This window comes from Chiroxiphia lanceolata, chromosome 7, assembly GCF_009829145.1.
Source record: "Chiroxiphia lanceolata isolate bChiLan1 chromosome 7, bChiLan1.pri, whole genome shotgun sequence".
NCBI lineage: Eukaryota > Metazoa > Chordata > Aves > Passeriformes > Pipridae > Chiroxiphia > Chiroxiphia lanceolata.
The window spans coordinates 38,302,995-38,321,633 of NC_045643.1; the positions used below are offsets into that span (position 1 = coordinate 38,302,995).

Genomic DNA, 18,639 nt, shown 5'->3' on the forward strand with positions numbered 1-18,639 from the left:
TGAGATAAGGAAGTGCCTCTTTTCTTTCTCTTTTTTGGAAGCCTGGCATTCCCAGCTTGTGTCATTCTGACTGCTGTAATTAGGAGGCTCAGGTATGTTGTGGAGGTGTCCTGGATTTGGGGAGTTTCCTGTGTTCCCTCCTTAAAAAAGTTCATCTTGGTGAGATCACAACTGAGGTTGGGCAAAATGTTTTTGTTAAACCCCCCTCAGGAGTGTCTGGCTTTTAGAAGTCCCTTTCAGCCAACCCTATGCAACAGTTAGTTCTTTTCCTATGAGATTTTGGTCTGTTGGATCTTCCCTTTCTCTTGGAATGTGAGACAGTGTGACTTTTCTCCCCTCTTTTAGGTCCTTACCCTTTGGTGAGTCCAGCCACCCCGAGGATAAACCTGAATTCCAGCCCAGCAGGAGGGGTGGTGTTTTCTTCCATCCAGCTCCTGGGCATTGAAATGCTGCTGCACTTCCTGATGGGACCAGGAGTTTTAGATTTTGCTAAGCAAAACAAACTTGTACTCAGTTTAGGTACGTGGATTTTATATATTTTTTTTAAGTATTTTTGCATAATCTCTTTGCCAGTTTTATTGGATTTAAAGATGTCTGTTGGAACAAAATGCTGTAAACATTTAAAACTGTTAGCTGTCAGCTTTAAGATGTTGTGTTAAATGCTTATTTTTAAGGCTTATCTTACCAGTAAACTGCAAAATAACAGCTTTATGGATCATGTTTTTTTTGTTCTAGAGCCTCTCCAGTCCCCACTGATCAGCAGCCCTTCTTTTTTTTGTAAGCATGCCAGCACACTCATCAATGCAGTGCAGGATGGCTTTATTGCAATTGGAAAAGAAGTTCCTGGTAAGAATTTAATGATGGAATGTCATTATTTTCTGGGAGATCAACTGGGAGAGGGAAACATAAGAAATAAGCACTTTGTGCAATATCCTGATGTTACATTAAAGAGAACTGGCCTGACTTTGAAAACTTAGGTAGTTTTTAGCTTAAATCAAAGTCTGTCTTTGAACACAATTTGTTACTTTACCTGCAGTTTTATGTAATGTTTTTATTTTTTATTGCACACTGAATAAAACCATTTTGCTGCCTTGTAGATTGTATGCTGAATGTTATATGGAAGGACATAAATGGATATGTAAAAACAGCAATTGAATCAGGTAAGAAATGCCATGTTTTTTCAGTCTGTCATTGCTGACCAGTTAAAGGTTGTATGGAGGTTTTAAAATTAAACCATAAGTTGTTGCTTCCTTGCTGGTGAAGTTTAGGTTTAATCTTCATCAGTAATTGGGATTTTTTTTAAAGCAGTTTAAAAAAATAATAATAATAAAAAAAAATTAAGAAAATAACCCCACTTTAAGTCTTTGTAGAAATGGAGACATTCATATTACTCAAATCAGTGTGAAATCTTGGGTATGTGACTATGGCTGCCTTTTTCTGTAATTAAATTGTTTCAGAGTAAATTATGATGTCTTTACAGATGTATAAAAGTTGTTTCCTGTGTAAAAAGTGTCCATTATGCTGCAAAGGCTTTGAAAGTCCAGAATATTCTTAATAATGAAACCTTTTATGTTGAAAGCTTTAACTGAAATGGGTGAGAGAAATGAAGAGCATTCCTTGGATGGATGCAGAGTTCCACAACTTCTTTTAGTGTATCAGAGATAAGGTTGTTAATGATACAAAGGTTTCCATTTACTAATAAAACTCAGGGGGTTTTATTTAAACCTTGAAGTTTCAGTTACACTGTTCCTCAGAGCAGGGACTTGGTTCTGTATCCCTTAAGTATTTGTTATATTTTTACAAATATACACAGATTTTTTTTTTTTGGTCTTGTAGTACTTAAATAGAAAGTTTTATTGATGGTCAGAGTGGCTTGGTTCTGCTTTAACTGTAAATATTCTTTATTCCAGGAAATAAGAAAGAAAAGCAAGGGTCAGAAATCCTCACTATGTTGCTCCAGGCCTTAAAAAACATTGTGAGATCAAGCTCTCTTCCTGTGCAGAAAATACTGGTAAGGATTTCTTTGCTTTAACAGTGTTTTTCAGATTTATCAGCACAGTTGGGTCCATGGTTCTCCTGCCAGAACCTTCTGCTTCAGAAGACTGAGGGATTTTTTTTGTTCTTTTTGCTAAAGGGAACCAATTTCTTCAATTTTGCTTTTATTTGTGGTGTTACTTAAAATCTTTGAACCCTCAGAAAAATGTATTTACATGTATTTCTTTCTTTTCCCCTGCTTAGTCCCTCATTGATATTACTGTTAAGGAGTTGCCTCCAAAAGTATTGGGATCACCAGCTTATCAGGTTGCTGATATGGATCTTTTAAATGTAAGTCTGACTTTATTCTAGAGCTTTATTTATGCTGAAAGGTATTAGGAAGTCATAGCTGTACTTCATGAGATCCAGATCTTTCAGGAAATTATATTATTCAAAGTTCCAGGTTGCAGACTATGTTTCCAGCCCTCACTTCTGAGGAGTAATTTAACAGTCTATAGATAAGGTGCTGGAAGTAATGATGGAAAAGGGATTTTTCAGGTTCAGGTCATGGTTTAAAATACAGATTTTAGGTACTTTGCAAGGAGACTGAATAGTTTAAAGGTATTTAAAGACTTTTAAAACTGGGTGACCATCAGGTTTTCTACATCCAGCAGTAGAGAGAAGGCAACTTTTTATTTTGCAGCAGTGGCAATAGAGGTTTTTAGCCCCACATTTACCTTATTAGCCAGGCATGGAATTGATTTGGAAGCTTTGAAGAGCAGACAAATATCTGAGAGCAGTCCTAAGTATAACAAGGGTAAGCAAATGCTGAACTCAACTGAGTAGGATAAAGCTTTGTCTGCTAGAACTGACTTAAGAACTCAACTCCCCAAATTCCTCCCAGTTCTATACCACAAGTGCTAAATTTAGGTTTTCTGACTTGGGTACAAGAGTCAGAACTTTATTAGGGTGGTTGAAGTGAAATGCATTTTGTTAATTCTCTGACATGATCCAACTTGAGATGCTTGTGTCAGATTTTAACAGAAGTTGTCCCAAAGATCTCTTGCTGCAACCTTGAACTAAGTAAATCCCAGGATCTGGCAGCAGCTCAGGTTTCCAGCTTTCATTTTTATTTTGAATTGTTAGAATTGACAATTTTGGACAACTTTTAATAATTGTAAATTTCTGCCTTAAATATAATATATAGGTAGAGATGTGGGGCAGCCATTTCATTTGTTCAGTGGATGTGTTGTTTTGACCTCTTAAATTTCTCTTCCAAGGGAACACCAGCTTTGTTCTTAATCCAGCTGCCTTTCCATAACAACCTCTTGGAATGCTGTGTGACAGATGAGAGGTATGTGCTGGTGCCTGGTTATATCAGACTTCCCTTAGAAGCCTTCACAGAAGGGTTTGTTTTTTTTTTTTCCTGAAAAAATATCTGAAAAAAAGACTTGTTGAACCTTTTCCTTCCCCAGATTCTTTGTGATTCTGGAAACACTTGTGGGTTATGTCCTGTCTGGGCCCACATCTCCCCTGGCTTTCAGTGAGTCTGTGATCTGTGTCATCAACCAGAGCTCGAAGCAGGTGGAAAACAAGGAGCACCTTTGGAGAATGTGGAGCATTGTTGTTAATCCTCTGACAGAATGGATTAATCAGGTACAGTGGCTTTGGGTTCTCTTCCCCAAAACCCCACAGGAAAACCGTGTGCTGGTCATTTATCTTGATCCAGAGTGGGCTTTACAATGATGATCATTCTTGAGTGCAATGTTCAGGATGGTTGGGAATGCTTTCCTCCTTTTCTTAAGTTTATGAACACACTCATGGATGTGCTCCAAGCCTTGATTCCTTGGCATAGTCTTGCTGCCCCAAAGCATGGAATCCTGCCCTCCAGGAGCTGAGGCTTGTTCGTTTAAAAATGTAATAAATCCCAAGTTGGGATGTTCAGGATGTAATTAGACCAGAATTTCTTACTGATGTCAGACTTGTTGAGTGAAAGCCCTGATGGAAGCCATATAAATTGTCACATTTAAGGGGTTTTTCAGGTTCTTACTAGAAATGCATTGTCTGTAATGTTGTTGAATTAATTAATCCTCATGTAGTCATTGGACCTAAAAATCTTAGAATTTGTGAACAGAATTTTAGGTGCTGACTATTTACAAGGGAATGTGGTGACAGGACAAAGGGAATGTCCCCTGAGGGACATCCTATCCCCAGAGGGCAGGGATAAATTAGAGATTAAGGAGAAATTCCTGGCTGGGAGGGTGGGGAGGCCCTGGCCCAGGTTGCCCAGAGAAGCTGTGGCTGCCCCTGGATCCCTGGAAGTGTCCAAGGCCAGGTTGGATGGAGCTTGGAGCAACCTGGGCTAGTGGGAGGTGTCCCGGCCCATGGCAAGGGGTGGGACTGGATGGGCTTTAATGTCCCTTCCCACCCAAACCATGACTCTAAGTAGGTTGTTGTCATCACTGAACTACAACTGAACTAAGTGAAAAACACCCGAGACATTTTCTCATAGATTGTTTTTATTCTTGGAATTACAAACAGTGCTTTTGATCCCTTTTCTAGTAGCAGCCTGAACTCTTCCAAGAGCAGAACAGCTAATTTCAAACTGCCACTGGCAGTTGAGCTTGCACAGATCTCATGTACGAGTCAGTGAACCAGGAACAACCTTATTTGTCACCTCAGTTTTGCAGCTCCAATAATCAGAAAACGTCTTTCTCATTGCAGACCAATGAAGTGAATCAGGGGGATGCCCTGGAGCACAACTTCAGTGCTGTGTACAGTGCATTGCTGCTGCCAGTGTCACACATCTTCCCCACCCAGGGCTTTCCCCAGGTACCAATGAATACATAATATTAATTAAAACCAACGTGGGGTTTGTAAAAACTGCCTGGTAATCTTGAGGGGGGGAATTTGCCACCAATACGTGTCGACATCACACCGCTGCTCAGGGTGGGGTTTAAAACTCCAACATTTAAACTTGAAAACCCTCAAGAACCACATAGGTTTGAGAGAAGAAGAAAACTGTTACCCCTGTGCACAGACCTCGATGTTGATGAGCTTTTCCTCTGTGTCCAAGCCAACCATGAAGTCCCTGCTACGCTCGTGGTCGGAGCTGTACCGAGCCTTCGCCCGCTGCGCTGCCCTGGTGGCAACAGCCGAGGAGAACGTGTGCTGTGAGGAGCTGTGTGCCAAAATTATAGCTGGGCTAGAAGGTGAAACTCCAGTAGTGAGTATAAACCTGTGATACTGCACTCTCTAAAATACTCCAGCAGGTATATTTGAAATGAGATGTGAGAACCCGGTGTAAACTCCTGGTCTGTGCTTTGGTTTGGGTGAGACTTAAAGCTGTAAGAAAAGAGTTGGAGGTGATAAAGAAATGGATTGAAGGGAGTAAAAATAACTATAAATATTAGTATTTATTAATTTATTTATTATTAAATCTTAAAATAGCAGTTAAGCAGTCTTTAAATTTGTCTCCTGACTAATTAAGTGATAACGGATTAGTGAGTGTCATCATGGTAGGAAATGGGATTTATCCAGTTGAAATAAATTTATTTATTAATTTATTTGTTAATTTATTTATTTATTTATTTATTATTAAAGCTTAAAATAGCAGTTAAGCAGTCTTTAAATTTGTCTCCTAACTAATTAAGTGATAACGGTTTAGTGAGTGTCAGCGTGGTGGTAAATGAGATTTATCCAGTTGAAATTTATTTATTTATTTATTTATTTATTTGTTTATTTATTTATTTATTATTAAATCTTAAAATAACAGTTAAGCCATCTTTAAATTTGTCTCCTAACTAATTAAGTGATAATGGTTTAGTGAGTGTCAGCGTGGTGGTAAATGGGATTTATCCAGTTGAAATAAATTTATTAACTTTTTAATTTGTTTATTAATTTATAAAATTATTTATTGTTAAATCTCAAAATAGCAGTTAAGCTATCTTTAAATTTGTCCACTGACTAATGAAGTGATAACAGTTTAGTGAGTGTCATCATGGTGGTAAATGGGATTTATCCAGTTGAAATAAATGTATATCAAGTAACTTCAATTGGCAAGTACCACAAAAACCAGGCATTTTAAACAGGAAGGAGGGAAGATTGAACTTGCTGCTGGTTAATTCCTGGTGGCATCAACCTTGACAAGTAAAATTTGAAGACTTTAATTGTAAAGCTTTATAAAAGAGAAAGCTTTTGGAAGAAGAAACCTCCACCATGAGGGGAGGTGGAGTGTCTGGGTGTGAACATCAGCTTTGGAAGATAAACCCCTTTGTGCCTAAAGTTCACTCTTCTAAAAAAACACTGTGAAAGAAACAAGAAAAACACTGGAATTTGCAAACCTGAGATTTAGAGGTTTGCATCATTTAACTTACCTTGGATGCTGCCATATCCTGATGATAAACATCAATGCCAAAAATCAATAATTAATAAACAAGCCAAACTTAACCAATTCAAAAGTTTAGTGTGCAAATTATATTGAAACTTTATATTAGTCTAGAATATCAGTGTTCCTTGTAAAACAGGTTTGGCTTTATGTAGAAGATGTTTTTGATGGATTGGGAGGAAAAAAACCCTTGAACCTTAATTCTTTTGATCCATCTTAAATTTGACACCTTCTTAGGGCTACCTTGCTGTTTAGACAGCAAAGACTTATGTCTTATTTGTATAGAATGGAAAGACTCATCATCATGTGTGAATGTATTTAAAATGTAATTTTATCTGAGTCTGATAGTGCAGAGCAGTTGCACCACCTTTAAATTAAAAGCTGTTGCATTTCTGTCCTGAATGACCAAAGTGTGTTTTCCTGTCACTGTTTCTCTCGTGGGCTCTGCTGTGATTCCTGTTCCTGATGGTTTCTGTTGCTCCTCAGATGTTTTCCATGATGGAAGGTCTCACCCATGTTGTCTCAGTCATGGTTGACTGCATCAACTTTGCTCCATATGGTACCAAATACCAGCCAAAAACCAGATGTAAGGAAATGCTTGAATATTGGGGGGTTCTGTGTGGCTTAGAGTTGGGTAAAAATCAGTGTTGTTGTGGGTGCAGAAGTGACAACTGTAGGATATCAGTGGTATGAATGTGCTGCATGTGCTGTCTGACCTCTGAAGGGATTGGCAAAAATCATAAAAGGAATTAAAATTATCATCCAATCAGCCTGTTTGAGTCTCTGACCTTTGCTATTTGTTGAGCAGTTCCTGCACAGCCTGGCAAAATACAGCTGAGATTGGTATAAATGTATTATATAAATATATATTGAGGCCCCTTCACTTTTTTTTTTTCCACTGTTACTGCTGGGTTCTAAAATGGTATTTTGGCTGTAATTTCATTTTTGCTTTGCTCAGCTCTGATCTGAGGCAGCAATGCTGGGCCATAACCCAGAGTCTAATGTTACAATTCCTGCTGAAAACCAGGGGTAAATTGTTAACAACACTTTGCTTCTGCTCCTGAACCTGCTTTGTATGAAATAGTTGGGAGTAGGTTTAAGAAGACAAAGGGTCACACACTGTGTGTAAAATACTCTTTGTTTTATTTCCTACTCCCACTTAAAACTACTGAACTTAAAGAGTTGGACTTGGTGATCTTTGTGGGTCCCTTCTAACTCAGAAGATTCTGTGAAATACTCTGTGAAATTCTCTGAAAAACTGAAGGAATAATCCACAAAATAGCACAATTCACTATAAAATTGAAACATTTCTAATTTCTCTGCCCCACAGGAATTTGTTAAAGTAGTGAGATGCTGTGTTGGACTGCTGAGGGAATGGGATGCTTTGATTGGAACTGTTGATGAGATAAAACATGATGTAAACTTCACTTAGAAAGAAATTATAAATATATATATGTGTGTGTGTGTATGATTATATTATAAATAAATAAACTAATATAAATTTGTATTTGCCCTCCTCACCTCTTCCAACATTTATGTGTATCCACTGTAGAGTAGTGACTGCCTGTTTTCACATAGACAATAAAGTCTCAAAAGCCAATCATAAATAAGAGGAATAGGAGATATGATAAAATTAAAAATGTATTTACTCTGTTAGGTCTGGTTTTAAACTGTTTGTGGATACAGTTTGGGCATCAAAGTTCTGCTTCTCACACAGACTGAATGCTCAGATGTGTTTTGCTGTAGGGCACGTTAGTTAAGGAAAATTATTAACTTTTTATTTCTAATTTTAGCTCCACAGACACCTTCAGATTGGTCTAAGAAGAAAAAGGAGCCCCTGGGCAAACTTGCCTCTCTCTTTAAGCTCCTGGTGATGTTACTGGACTCCTTCCACGTGTTCAGCTCCCAAGAAACCTGTTCAGGAACACTGATCTCTGTTGGTCCCTCAGTCCTTGCTGCTCTTCACAGCATCATCAGCCACATTTCGCTGCCCTCAGTGATGGGCACCATGTTTGCCATTTTTTCCAAGCCCCTGGCAGTGTTTTATGAAAAAACCAAGTGAGTATTTTAGGAATGGTCCCAACCATGGGTTCATTTTACTGGGGAAATGTTGTGTGCTCTTGGAGCAGGTCAGAGTGGAGCTCAGGGATTCTCCAAAAAGCTTGGTATTTAAAAACTGAATGCCTCTTTAGACTTGAAGTGTTGGCATCTCTGCAAGAATGAAGTGTTTGCTTTCCACCTCCTGTTTATTTTCACTGCAGGGAAGATATTTATTAATTATAATTTGTTATTTATTAATTATAATTTGTTTTCTAGTGGGCAGAAACTGCATAGAATTTTACAGGAATTAAATCACAATGGGCTGTACACTCAGATCCTGGAAGTTTTCCAGCAGAAGGAAGTACTGGGAAAAACTTCCTTTGTGGTTTTTTTTCTTTATGTAGCTTTGCTGCTTTATTCTAATTTAATTGTCATAGATTTTACTGGAACTTGGAGCAGGGCTGCCTAAAATTCACCTAAGACTCATCAGAAATCCCCATCCCAGGGGCAAGAATCCACTTGTTCCTGTGTTAAGGATGAGTTGGACTCCACCTCTCTCCATCTCCCATCTCATCAGTCTTTGAGCATTGTCTGTCTTATATTTATTCTGGAAAAAAGAGAAGTTGGATATATTTTTGAAGGAAGACATGTGCAAGCAAAGACAAGTTTGGGAACCTCTTCAGCTTGGAGGATGCAGGGTTCTAAAATAAGCTACTAAATGGCAGTTTCCTCTTATTTTTCTGGCTAATTCTAGGGGTTTACTTACATGGAATTGCATAGTTCAGGGGGTGTTTCAGCTTTTTAATGCAGGTATTTCTGGGGCCTGGGAAATGTGTTTGGGGAGAGGGTGAAGAGAAGCACAGAGAAGGCAGTTGGAAGTACTTCATAAGAAAAGCTTTAAGTTTGTACTAATTACTACTGACTTTTCCATTCATTCCTCTGAAATTCAGCATCTGAGTGGGGGTTAAAGGAGAATCTGATTTCAAACTACATTAGAAATCACCTTGACATTTAATTTAATTAAACTACATTTAATCACCCAACAGGAGGTTCATTTCCCAACATGATTCCATCAAGTTTTATATCCTATGCCAAACTATATATACACTATACTAGACACTAAAACTACTGTGCAGAGCTTGAAGGTATTATATGTTACATTTTTATGCTTGGGGTAAATGAGTCAGCAAAATATAATTTTTCTGTTTGTTTTGGCAGGCTCCCTGAGATACCTAAAGTCTACAGTAATCTTAACAACAAGGTAAATTTGCTGGGGTTGGGGGAAATGTGGGACACCAGAGCTTTGCCATCCATCCTGTATTAAAAAGAATAAATTAAAAATGTAATAAAGGTGGAGATTTAATATTTAAATGATGATGTTTGTTGCTGAGGGGAGGAGCTCTAAGCTATTAGACTTTTCGTGTGGTGTGATGTTTAAAGTTATTTATTCAGGCCGTAGAGTTATATGGGATAGTAATGTTTGCAATAGGGGTTTAATTCAAATATTGCACATATTATTTCAAAGTTTAAGTGAAAACTCTCTTGTTTCTTCTCTCCCTCAGCTTGAGAAGCTGCTGGCAGAGATTCTGCAGTGTCTGCAGTCCCACTGCACGGGCTCCTACGACAGCGAGATGCTGGAGCAGCTCTCCCCACTGCTCTGTGCAGGGTTCCAGCACAGGAGCAAACAGCTCAGGAACCAGTGTGCCCAGTTCTGGAATTCCACCTTTGCCAAGACTGCCTCACTCACATACCCTGAGGAGTTAAAGTAAGATATTTTTCATGTTTATATCATTAAAGGAAGAGATTGTGGGTTGTACAAATGGTACCATCCTGGTTTCTGGGGGATCTGCTGCTCTTGCTGTGCCCCTTCTCCCCCTCCAGAAGTTTAAAATGCTTTTTTTTTGTTGAGCAGATCTGTGTTAAGCCAAGCCAAAAAGAAAGTTCCTCTCCTGCTGCCTGGCTTTGAAAGCATTGAGATGGGTGAGGAATGCAGTGGGCCCTTCTCTGACACGGTAAATACCTTGTTGAGCCCTGTGGGGGCTTCCTGGGAATCCTTCAGGAGGTCAGTTGTGGTTTTTACTATGATTGACCTGCTCTGGCTTCCTATTTGGAATGATAAACTATGCTGGGTGAGCACTGTCAAAAGGCTGAGCTGGTTCTAAACATTTTATGCCTTTTAAAGCTTCTTTGAACAATTAATTTAAGTTGCTCTCTGTGTAATTTAGAGGGAAATGGGAGCATGGGACAGTTTTTAACTGTAGAAATTAATACATCTCAGGGTGGGTTTGTGAGCTTGGAGCTTCTTCATGCAGTGTGTTTTTATTGGAATAGATGGAAAATTCCCAACTGGATGCAAAGATCAGTGGAATGGAAGTGAAGCTGGGTCAGAAACGAGATTCTATATTGGCACAGATGAGTGACCAGAAAAACAATGGAAGAGACAAGTCCAGTAACGTGCAAGTAACACCTGCAAAGGTAAAGTGTTCCCAGAGAGGGGTGAGAGAATCACACATCCCATTCTGCACCAGAACATCCACTCTGCTGCCTCAAATCCTCAGGGAAAAATAATAAAACAATGAGTTTTGTGACCCTGGAATATTTTTTCCTTCAAACTTAAGCTGTCCAGCGCACTATAATTTAATTTTCTTGCTAGAATTCTCTGCTAAGTTCATAGATTTTTGAGATCTGAGGAGGGTGTGGTGGGTGGGAGGAGTGGCAGCCCCACAAAAGTCACCTCACTGTGGTTGTAGGTTTGACAGATTGGGGTCTGGAGTTTGGTGGGACTGTGCTGTGTACACAGATCTATCACAGGGAGGGAGGGCTGTTGTGTTCCTAAGGAACTCCTTCTTTTCAGTTCCTGTTTCTAACCCAGCATTTGGGGTTTTTTCCCTTTCTGCAGTTAAAACTAGAATTTGCATCTTCGAAGAGTCCAAATGAGATACTTCTGGAAGAGGAGAAATCAGTTGATTTTGTGTTTATTCCTCCAGAAACAAAAGCAAGAGTGTTGACAGAACATCAGAAAGAAGTGCTGAGGTCAAAGAGGTCTGTCATTTATTCTGTTTTAACGTGAAATGTCATTGCATTGAGTATCTCACATTTAATTAACTTCAATTCCTGTATCTCACACTACTACATGGATTTGAATCTTGACCTTCCATACAAGTTATAAAGTTTAACCCTGAAAGAGTTCCTTACTTTGCTGTTTTAAAGCAACTAAATTACTCTCAGAGCTGCATTGCCTGTTTTGATTAAATACACTCTGTAGCCTGTTTGGAGTTGGATAATTTGGAGTTTACATTTTTACTTCGTGCAGTGAAATAGAAGATGTCATTTTTCTTGAATCATGGAAGCAAACAGATTGTTTTACCCAATCTGAGGGAAGGACCTCTGAATTTAGAGAGAAGTCTTGTGTCAGCAAATTAGGATATTCCCAGGACTCACCTTAATTGCAGAGGAATCTTTAGAATTACCTCTCTTTTTAATGAGAGAAATTAATACTGGAGTGTTTTCTGTGCTTGGGCAGCAAATATCAGTGTAAGCAGAACTTGTGTCACCCAAAGGGGCAGGGCTGAGTTGTGCAGTCAGCAAGTGCTGGGGAATTCTTTGCAGAGTGGGATCCCAATCCCAGCTTTTATTCCCCAAAAGCTTGTTTGAAATAAAAAATTATTTAATGCAGCTGAAAATAGTGGCCTTGAAATAAGGAGATAATAAATTCCAAAGAAGGGTCTGATTTCCCATTGCTGGTTTTGTTTCAGGGTTGACATTCCTGCCATGTACAACAATTTGGATGCATCACAAGACACCACCTTATTTTCTCAGGATACCCAAAACCAGGAGGATTCTTTGTAAGTAAAGGTGACCACTAAGCACATTAAAGGTGTCCCTCTTTTTTTTTTTTTTGCAGCAACTCTAATTTAAGTAACTTCTGTTTTAGGGAAGTATCACCTCTAATAGAAAATGCCAAAGAAGATACTGAAAGCAAACCTCAGGTAATTCCTCATTGTCTACTGGTGATTAAAATATCAGGGTTACAACCATAACATGAGACCTTTTGTGGTTTGTGTTCCCTTCTCATCACCAGGTGGGAACTTAACACCATTGCAGTGGTTTTGCTGTGTTCTGCTTTATATCATTTTATTGGGCATTTTGATTTCAAAATGGGAGGATTTGTATCAGTAGTTCTAGTGTGGCTATATTTGAACTTTGTTACACGGCTCCAGGTGTTACAGGGATTTATATTTATGGTCAGTCATGTGCTTGTGCTGTCAGTAATATTTCATTGGGGTAAAGGTTGTAAATCCTAAATTCCTTTTGGAGAGAAATTGGCTAAACAGCAGGCTTTTAGCAGAAACTTACTGCTTTAGCTGTAAGTTTGTTAATACCTCTAGCAAAACTTAAATAAAAAATCTATTTTTGGGGGTTAATGGTTTAAAATAAGTGTCTTTTATAACTACCAGTGGACAGATGATAAATAATTTGAAGGAAGGGTTGTTAGAAAAACCTTGTGGGTGTGGTGTTCTTTATTGCACCAGAACCCTACTTAAATATTATATTCATAGCACAACTGCAGTACTTTGCTGTTCATATTGTTGCTGTTGATGTTTTTGGGACAGGAAGAAAATGCAAGGAGTGAAGGGTGTCCCTCAGGGGAGAGCTCAGCTCCCACCAGCGAGGGGGAGTCACAGAACCACACAGCCGAGATGGTTCCAGAGGAGCCATCAGCTGGAAAGCGATTAGAGACAAGCTCTGTGGAAGCAGCTTCCAAGGAGACCTCGGCAGGGAACGAAAACACTTCCAATGCCAGCAACAGCTCAGCTTCCAGTGATGTAATTTCTGGGACCCCCCAGCCCGTGAGCCGCCGGCAATCCTTCATCACCCTGGAGAAGTTCAGCGGGGCAGAGAACAGGCCCTTCAGCCCATCACCACTGAACACCTCCTCAGAGCTGCCCAGAGGGGCTGCCCTGGCAGGCAAGCAGGAAAATACGAGTGTAAGCAAGACCAGTGCTAAAGCAGAGAAATCTGGAGAAGAAAACAAAAAGCCTCCGGATCCGGAGCCTGTCCTTGCGGCGATCCGGAGGCTCACGCGCCGGCAGAGCAAGATGGAGCTCCAGGGAAACAAGTCCAAGCTGATGAACAGGTCAGAACAGGAGTCTCTTGCCTCTGACAGCATGGACAGTACTCCTGAGCTGTGCTCCACAGTAGAGGACGTGGAGCAAATCCTCCTGTCCCAGTCGCAGGCTCTTCACTCCACAGAGGCAGACATCAGGAAAGTCGAGGACACCATTGCGGAGATAGAGAAGGCCCGGGCCTTGGACATGGATTCCAAGGAAAACACCCCCCCAGACACCACCACCTCACTCGACCAGGCCGTGGGGGAGGACACCCAGGTGTCACAGGTGTCCCCTCAGCAGAAGGTGCTCCGACGTTCCTTGAGGCGCCGGTCGGAGACTGCGGAGAGCTCCTCAGGGAGCCAGGACAAGGAGGAGGGGATCCAAAGGAGGGACAGGCGGAAAGAGGATGACAAATCTGGGCAGAAGAAGGTGTCACAGCCTAAGGATGATGGATCCCAAAAGCAGAAGGGGATTTCTGGGAAAACAGCAGAAAAGATGAGTACAAAAGAGAGCAGCCAAGCCGAGAGAACTGCAGAGGACTGGAGCTCCAAGGACTCTCCTGCTTCCAGGGGCCTTGATGAGGAAGGGAGCAGGCGTGGCAGGAGGGCAGAAGAGCCCCTGAAGGCTGAGGGGGAAGGTCAGGACAGCAGCCTGAAGGTGGTGGAGCGCCCACGGTACCACACCAGGAGAGCTGCCCAAGGGTTGCTCTCTAGCATAGAGAACTCAGAGGCTGAGGGCTCTGCCAAGGAGGAAAGCACAAGGAAGAGAAAATACACGAAAGTGAAAAACAGAAGTGATTCTCAGGAAGGTAAATTGAAAGATGGGCAGCCAGGAAGCCATAGCCATGAGGTGTCTTCCCAGGAAAATGAAACTCAGAGTCCACTGGAAGCAAATAAAGGGGAAGCTGAAATCAGCACAGCTGAACCACGTGGCCTTGAAAACCAGGGAATTCCTCCCACTGCTGGTGAAGTTGTGGGATCTGCCAGCTCTGGGAATCCACCTGCTGCTCTGAACACCAGTGATGAGCAAAACCAGAGCGACACAGTGATGGAGTCACTGCCCAGCCCCTCTGTGTGTGAGCAGGACGGGAAAGCAGCACAGCAGAACCAGCAGGAGGAGAGGCAGACAAGCCCCGGGGGCTGTGCAGCAGCAGCAGATGCTTCAGGGGCTGAGCGTTCCCCTCTGCAAACCCCTGAGTGTCACAGCAAAAGGAGCAGGAGGGTGAAAAAGACCAAGAGCTGTGATTGCTGTTTTAAAAAGCCAAAGCAACAAATAACATCGTTCACTGAATCCAGAAAGAGGAAAACTCCTGAGCCAGACGAGCTCCAGATCAGCCCGGTTCAGACCCCTGGAGGTGACTCAAAGCTGTGTGGGCACTCAGGTTTTGAGGAAAGCTTCTCCCTGGCACCTTGTGCCATGAGCACTCCGGTGCATCCCGCAAAGGAACCCAGGACGGGCGACTTGGAAAGCCAGGGAACACGTGTGGGTACCCTGCAGGGAGGCAGTGTTGGGATGGAGGTGGAGCCAGAGAATCCAGAGTGTTCAGCGAGTGAAACTACTGACTCCATAGAGGAAATAAAGGAACCTGCTCATCAGAAGGAGCCAACGGAGCAGGTTCTGCCAGGGGGTGTTCCAGGAGAGCCTGGTGAGAGCTGCCTGGCCATGGAGGGCCAAGGGGAAGGACCAGCAGCTCCAGAAAAGGGAAGAACTACAGCTCCAGAAGAGGATGGGACAGCTACTCCAGAAAAAGATTTAATGATGGCTCCAGAGAAGGAGGAACCAGCAGCTCCAGAGAAGGGGGGACCAGCAGCTCCAGGAAGGGAGGAACCAGCAGCTCCAGGAAGGGAGGAACCAGCAGCTCCAGGAAGGGAGGAACCAGCAGCTCCAGGAAGGGAGGAACCAGCAGCTCCAGGAAGGGAGGAACCAGCAGCTCCAGAAAGGGAGGAACCAGCAGCTCCAGAGAAGGGGGGACCAGCAACTCCAGAAAGGGAGGAGCCAGCAGCTCCAGAAGAGGAAATAACAATGGCTTCAGAGAAGGAGGAACCAGCAGCTCTGGAGAAGGAGGAACCAGCAGCCCCAGGGAAGAAGGAACCAGCAGCTCTAGAGAAGGAGGAACCAGCAGCCCCAGGGAAGGAGGAAGCAGCAGCTCCAGAAAAGGAAGAAATAAGTCAGAATGGACAACTGGAGGAGATGCCTGAGGAACTGCCTGTTGATAGCAAACCTGAGGAAAAGGAGATCAACAATCTGGAAAGCAATCAGGATGATAAAGCAGAAGCTGAGATTACTCCAGGAGAAACTTGTGTTATTCCAGAGAAAGAGATGAAGGAGGAATTAATGGAAACTGAAATAACAATGTCTGAAAACGCAGCCTTGGAAAATCCCAGTGTGGAGTCACCTCTGAAGGCAGAAGGTGATGCTTTGGTGCCGGTGAATGAGAGCCCCACCAGCATCCAGACCCGCTGCACGTGGTCTCCCTCAGCTTCCCCTTCCACCAGCATTTTGAAGAGAGGTGCAAAGAGAAGTCACCAAGATGATGAGTCCCTGTCACCTGCTCATAAGGTATTGCCCTGGGAATTATGTGACATTTCCTTCATAGCTGGGATGAGGGACAGTGCCTGTAGTGTAGTGAGCTCCAAATATGTTGGAATGCTGGGTTTCATTGTGAATAATCTTATGCTGAAGCTGAGGTTTCTTTCTGGAATGTGCCAGCACTGGCAGACTTTCATTGTGAGGGCTTAGGTGAGGGGTTTTATTTTTGAAACAGAGCACCAGAGCCTGATCTGGAGCACTGCAAAACTCAAGGTCAGCATCCCCATTTACCACTGGCAGAGAGGAATTCCCCGGTGTGTCCTTGGGTGAAACGTTTCCTGTGTCAGTCAAGAACTTTAATGACCTCCTTTCAAACTGAAAGTTGTTCCCCAGGCCCTGGTGGTTTGAATCCACACTGTAAAACCTCCTTTCCTCCCCACAGATCCGTCGGGTGTCCTTTGCAGATCCCATTCACCAGGCGGGGCTGGCGGACGACATCGACAGGAGGAGTCCCGTGGTCAGATCCCACTCCTCACCCTCTTCCAAAAGCCTGAAAATCTTGTCCAGTATTCAGACTAAGGTGAATTCTTCATATATATTCTGTGTTCATGTTGTTTATTGTAGGGAGTGTGGCTTTAGTGCATGTTTGTAGTCACTTAGCACAGTTGTAAGAGCAGAGGGTCAATCAGTGTGAGAAGTAGCTGTAACTGCTTTAGTCTGACTTGTTCTTTTACTCTCAGATCTCAGGGGGTAGAGTCTGACAACTGAATTCCTACTATTAACTGAATTCCTTCTATTAACAGTTCCTACAATTCTGAGAGATATTTTTTTCCTCTTTTTCTATCCAGCACATTACCACTCCAACCAAAGGATTTCTGTCCCCAGGATCTCGTACCCTTAAATTTAAGAGCTCAAAGAAGTGTTTAGTAAGAAGTGCTTTGGTTCATGTTTCTCTTCTATTTTTTTTTTCCTGTATTCAGTCGTGTGACAGTTAATGTAACACCTTTCCTGTGTTAATCTAGATTACAGAAATGGCCAAGGAGTCTCTGCCATGCCCTATGGAACACGTGTACCCAGCTTTGGCTGGCTGCAAAGCTCCTGTGGATGTCATTTTACCTCAGATCACATCAAACATCTGGTAAGTGGGTTGTTCCTTTAAAGGGGACGTTTCAACAGAAACTGAATTCTTACAGAACCTGCAAACCCACCTTTTGTGACAACTTACAGATGTCTTCAGCCAACATTTTTTCAAAAGGAAGGAGGTTGGTTTGTTGGGGGAGAGACTTGACTAGTTTGGAATTCTTCAAGTACTTTTTCAAACACTGAAAAGCTTGTACCCGGGGACTGGGCACCAGCACAGGAAAACAAAGAGCACTAAAAATGCTGACATACACATAAATAGACATATGGAAGGAACACAGAGAGAGATAAGGGGAAAGAGAAGGGGCCAGGGTCCAGAAACTCTTGCCAAATATCAAAAACCCCTGCCAAATACTTGTTGGAGTCAGCAGAATTAAGGAAAGTTCAAAAGTTTACCTGAGGGAGAGGAGTGAAACGACGACCCCTGAGACTGAAGTAACAGGAAGTTACTGAGATTCTCCCCAAAATGATGACCCAGCCCCTGACTCTGCCCTAACTCTGCCTGCTATGAATATTATACCTAGATGTTGCAATAATATGAATATGCATGAAATGATGATGTAATCTCTCACAAAAATTGTATAAATAGTGTGGCTTTTCACTGAGTGCTTCGGAGCTCTTTGTCCAGCGTGAGCTGGAAGTTCCCCAGCGTTACCTCGCTGCTTAAAGACTAAAGGTTGTCTCTGAGCAGTTCTGTCGCACCTTTTGGGGCATGAAATTGGCATCAGCAGGTCTCTTCCCATTCTGGATATTCCATGATTCTCTGGTAATAACCCATTTCCCTCCCCTGCTGCAGTGCCAGAGGTTTGGGGCAGCTCATCCGAGCCAAGAACATCAAGACCGTGGGGGACCTGAGCTCTCTGACAGCCCTGGAAATCAAAACCCTTCCCATCCGCTCTCCCAAAGTCTCCAATGTCAAAAGAGCTCTCAAGGGATATCATGAGCAACAGGTAAAGCTGAATTTTAACACCCAGGGAACCAGTATTGCCCTAGTGAACTGATAATGGCCATCATGAGGAATGATGTATTTTCCCCCTAATTAAAAACAGCACTTTGAAACCTAATCCCTGCCTGTCTCATTATGTGGGAATTCAAGGTACAGATGACTTGGTTACACTATTATTATTAACAGGAATGGTGATTGTATTTACTGTGACATGTATTCATTATTTATGTATTCATTATTGTATTTCTCACCATGTAATCTAATTTTATTTTTGTTGTTCTAAAAACGTTTGTCTCGTTCTGTCCCACACGATGCTCAGGTAAAGTCTCGAGTGTCGGAGGAAATGGTGCTGCTTGAAGATGCTGAAAAGCCTGTAAATGATGTGGAGGATAAACCACTCTGTGCAGATGAAGAAAAGCTTGGAACAGGTACCTCTTGGTGGCTTTTTGCTTCAGATATGGAGAGTTCTGCTGTCTCTGTTCTCTCCAGATGAGAGCACTTGATGCTTTTAT

At 42.0% G+C, this 18,639-nt stretch overlaps 1 protein-coding gene across 2 annotated transcripts in view; it reads left to right on the forward strand.

Annotated features, from left to right (window-relative positions):
* RIF1 (replication timing regulatory factor 1) overlaps positions 1-18,639 on the forward strand; it is a 31,581-nt gene that overhangs the window by 10,514 nt on the left and 2,428 nt on the right. The window contains exons 11-35 of one of the 2 annotated variants that reach the window (XM_032693043.1): positions 346-519; positions 736-846; positions 1,098-1,160; positions 1,911-2,011; positions 2,239-2,325; positions 3,255-3,328; positions 3,450-3,630; positions 4,699-4,806; positions 5,051-5,200; positions 6,848-6,947; positions 8,155-8,419; positions 9,620-9,662; positions 9,964-10,166; positions 10,314-10,413; positions 10,733-10,876; positions 11,301-11,443; positions 12,157-12,246; positions 12,336-12,390; positions 13,015-15,315; positions 15,508-16,071; positions 16,484-16,621; positions 16,890-16,967; positions 17,064-17,179; positions 17,978-18,131; positions 18,447-18,555. In XM_032693043.1, the coding sequence (XP_032548934.1) occupies positions 346-519; positions 736-846; positions 1,098-1,160; positions 1,911-2,011; positions 2,239-2,325; positions 3,255-3,328; positions 3,450-3,630; positions 4,699-4,806; positions 5,051-5,200; positions 6,848-6,947; positions 8,155-8,419; positions 9,620-9,662; positions 9,964-10,166; positions 10,314-10,413; positions 10,733-10,876; positions 11,301-11,443; positions 12,157-12,246; positions 12,336-12,390; positions 13,015-15,315; positions 15,508-16,071; positions 16,484-16,621; positions 16,890-16,967; positions 17,064-17,179; positions 17,978-18,131; positions 18,447-18,555 (5,652 nt within the window). The remainder of the gene's footprint in view (positions 1-345; positions 520-735; positions 847-1,097; positions 1,161-1,910; positions 2,012-2,238; positions 2,326-3,254; positions 3,329-3,449; positions 3,631-4,698; positions 4,807-5,050; positions 5,201-6,847; positions 6,948-8,154; positions 8,420-9,619; positions 9,663-9,963; positions 10,167-10,313; positions 10,414-10,732; positions 10,877-11,300; positions 11,444-12,156; positions 12,247-12,335; positions 12,391-13,014; positions 15,316-15,507; positions 16,072-16,483; positions 16,622-16,889; positions 16,968-17,063; positions 17,180-17,977; positions 18,132-18,446; positions 18,556-18,639) is intronic. The other variant, XM_032693044.1, reaches the window with a different exon arrangement.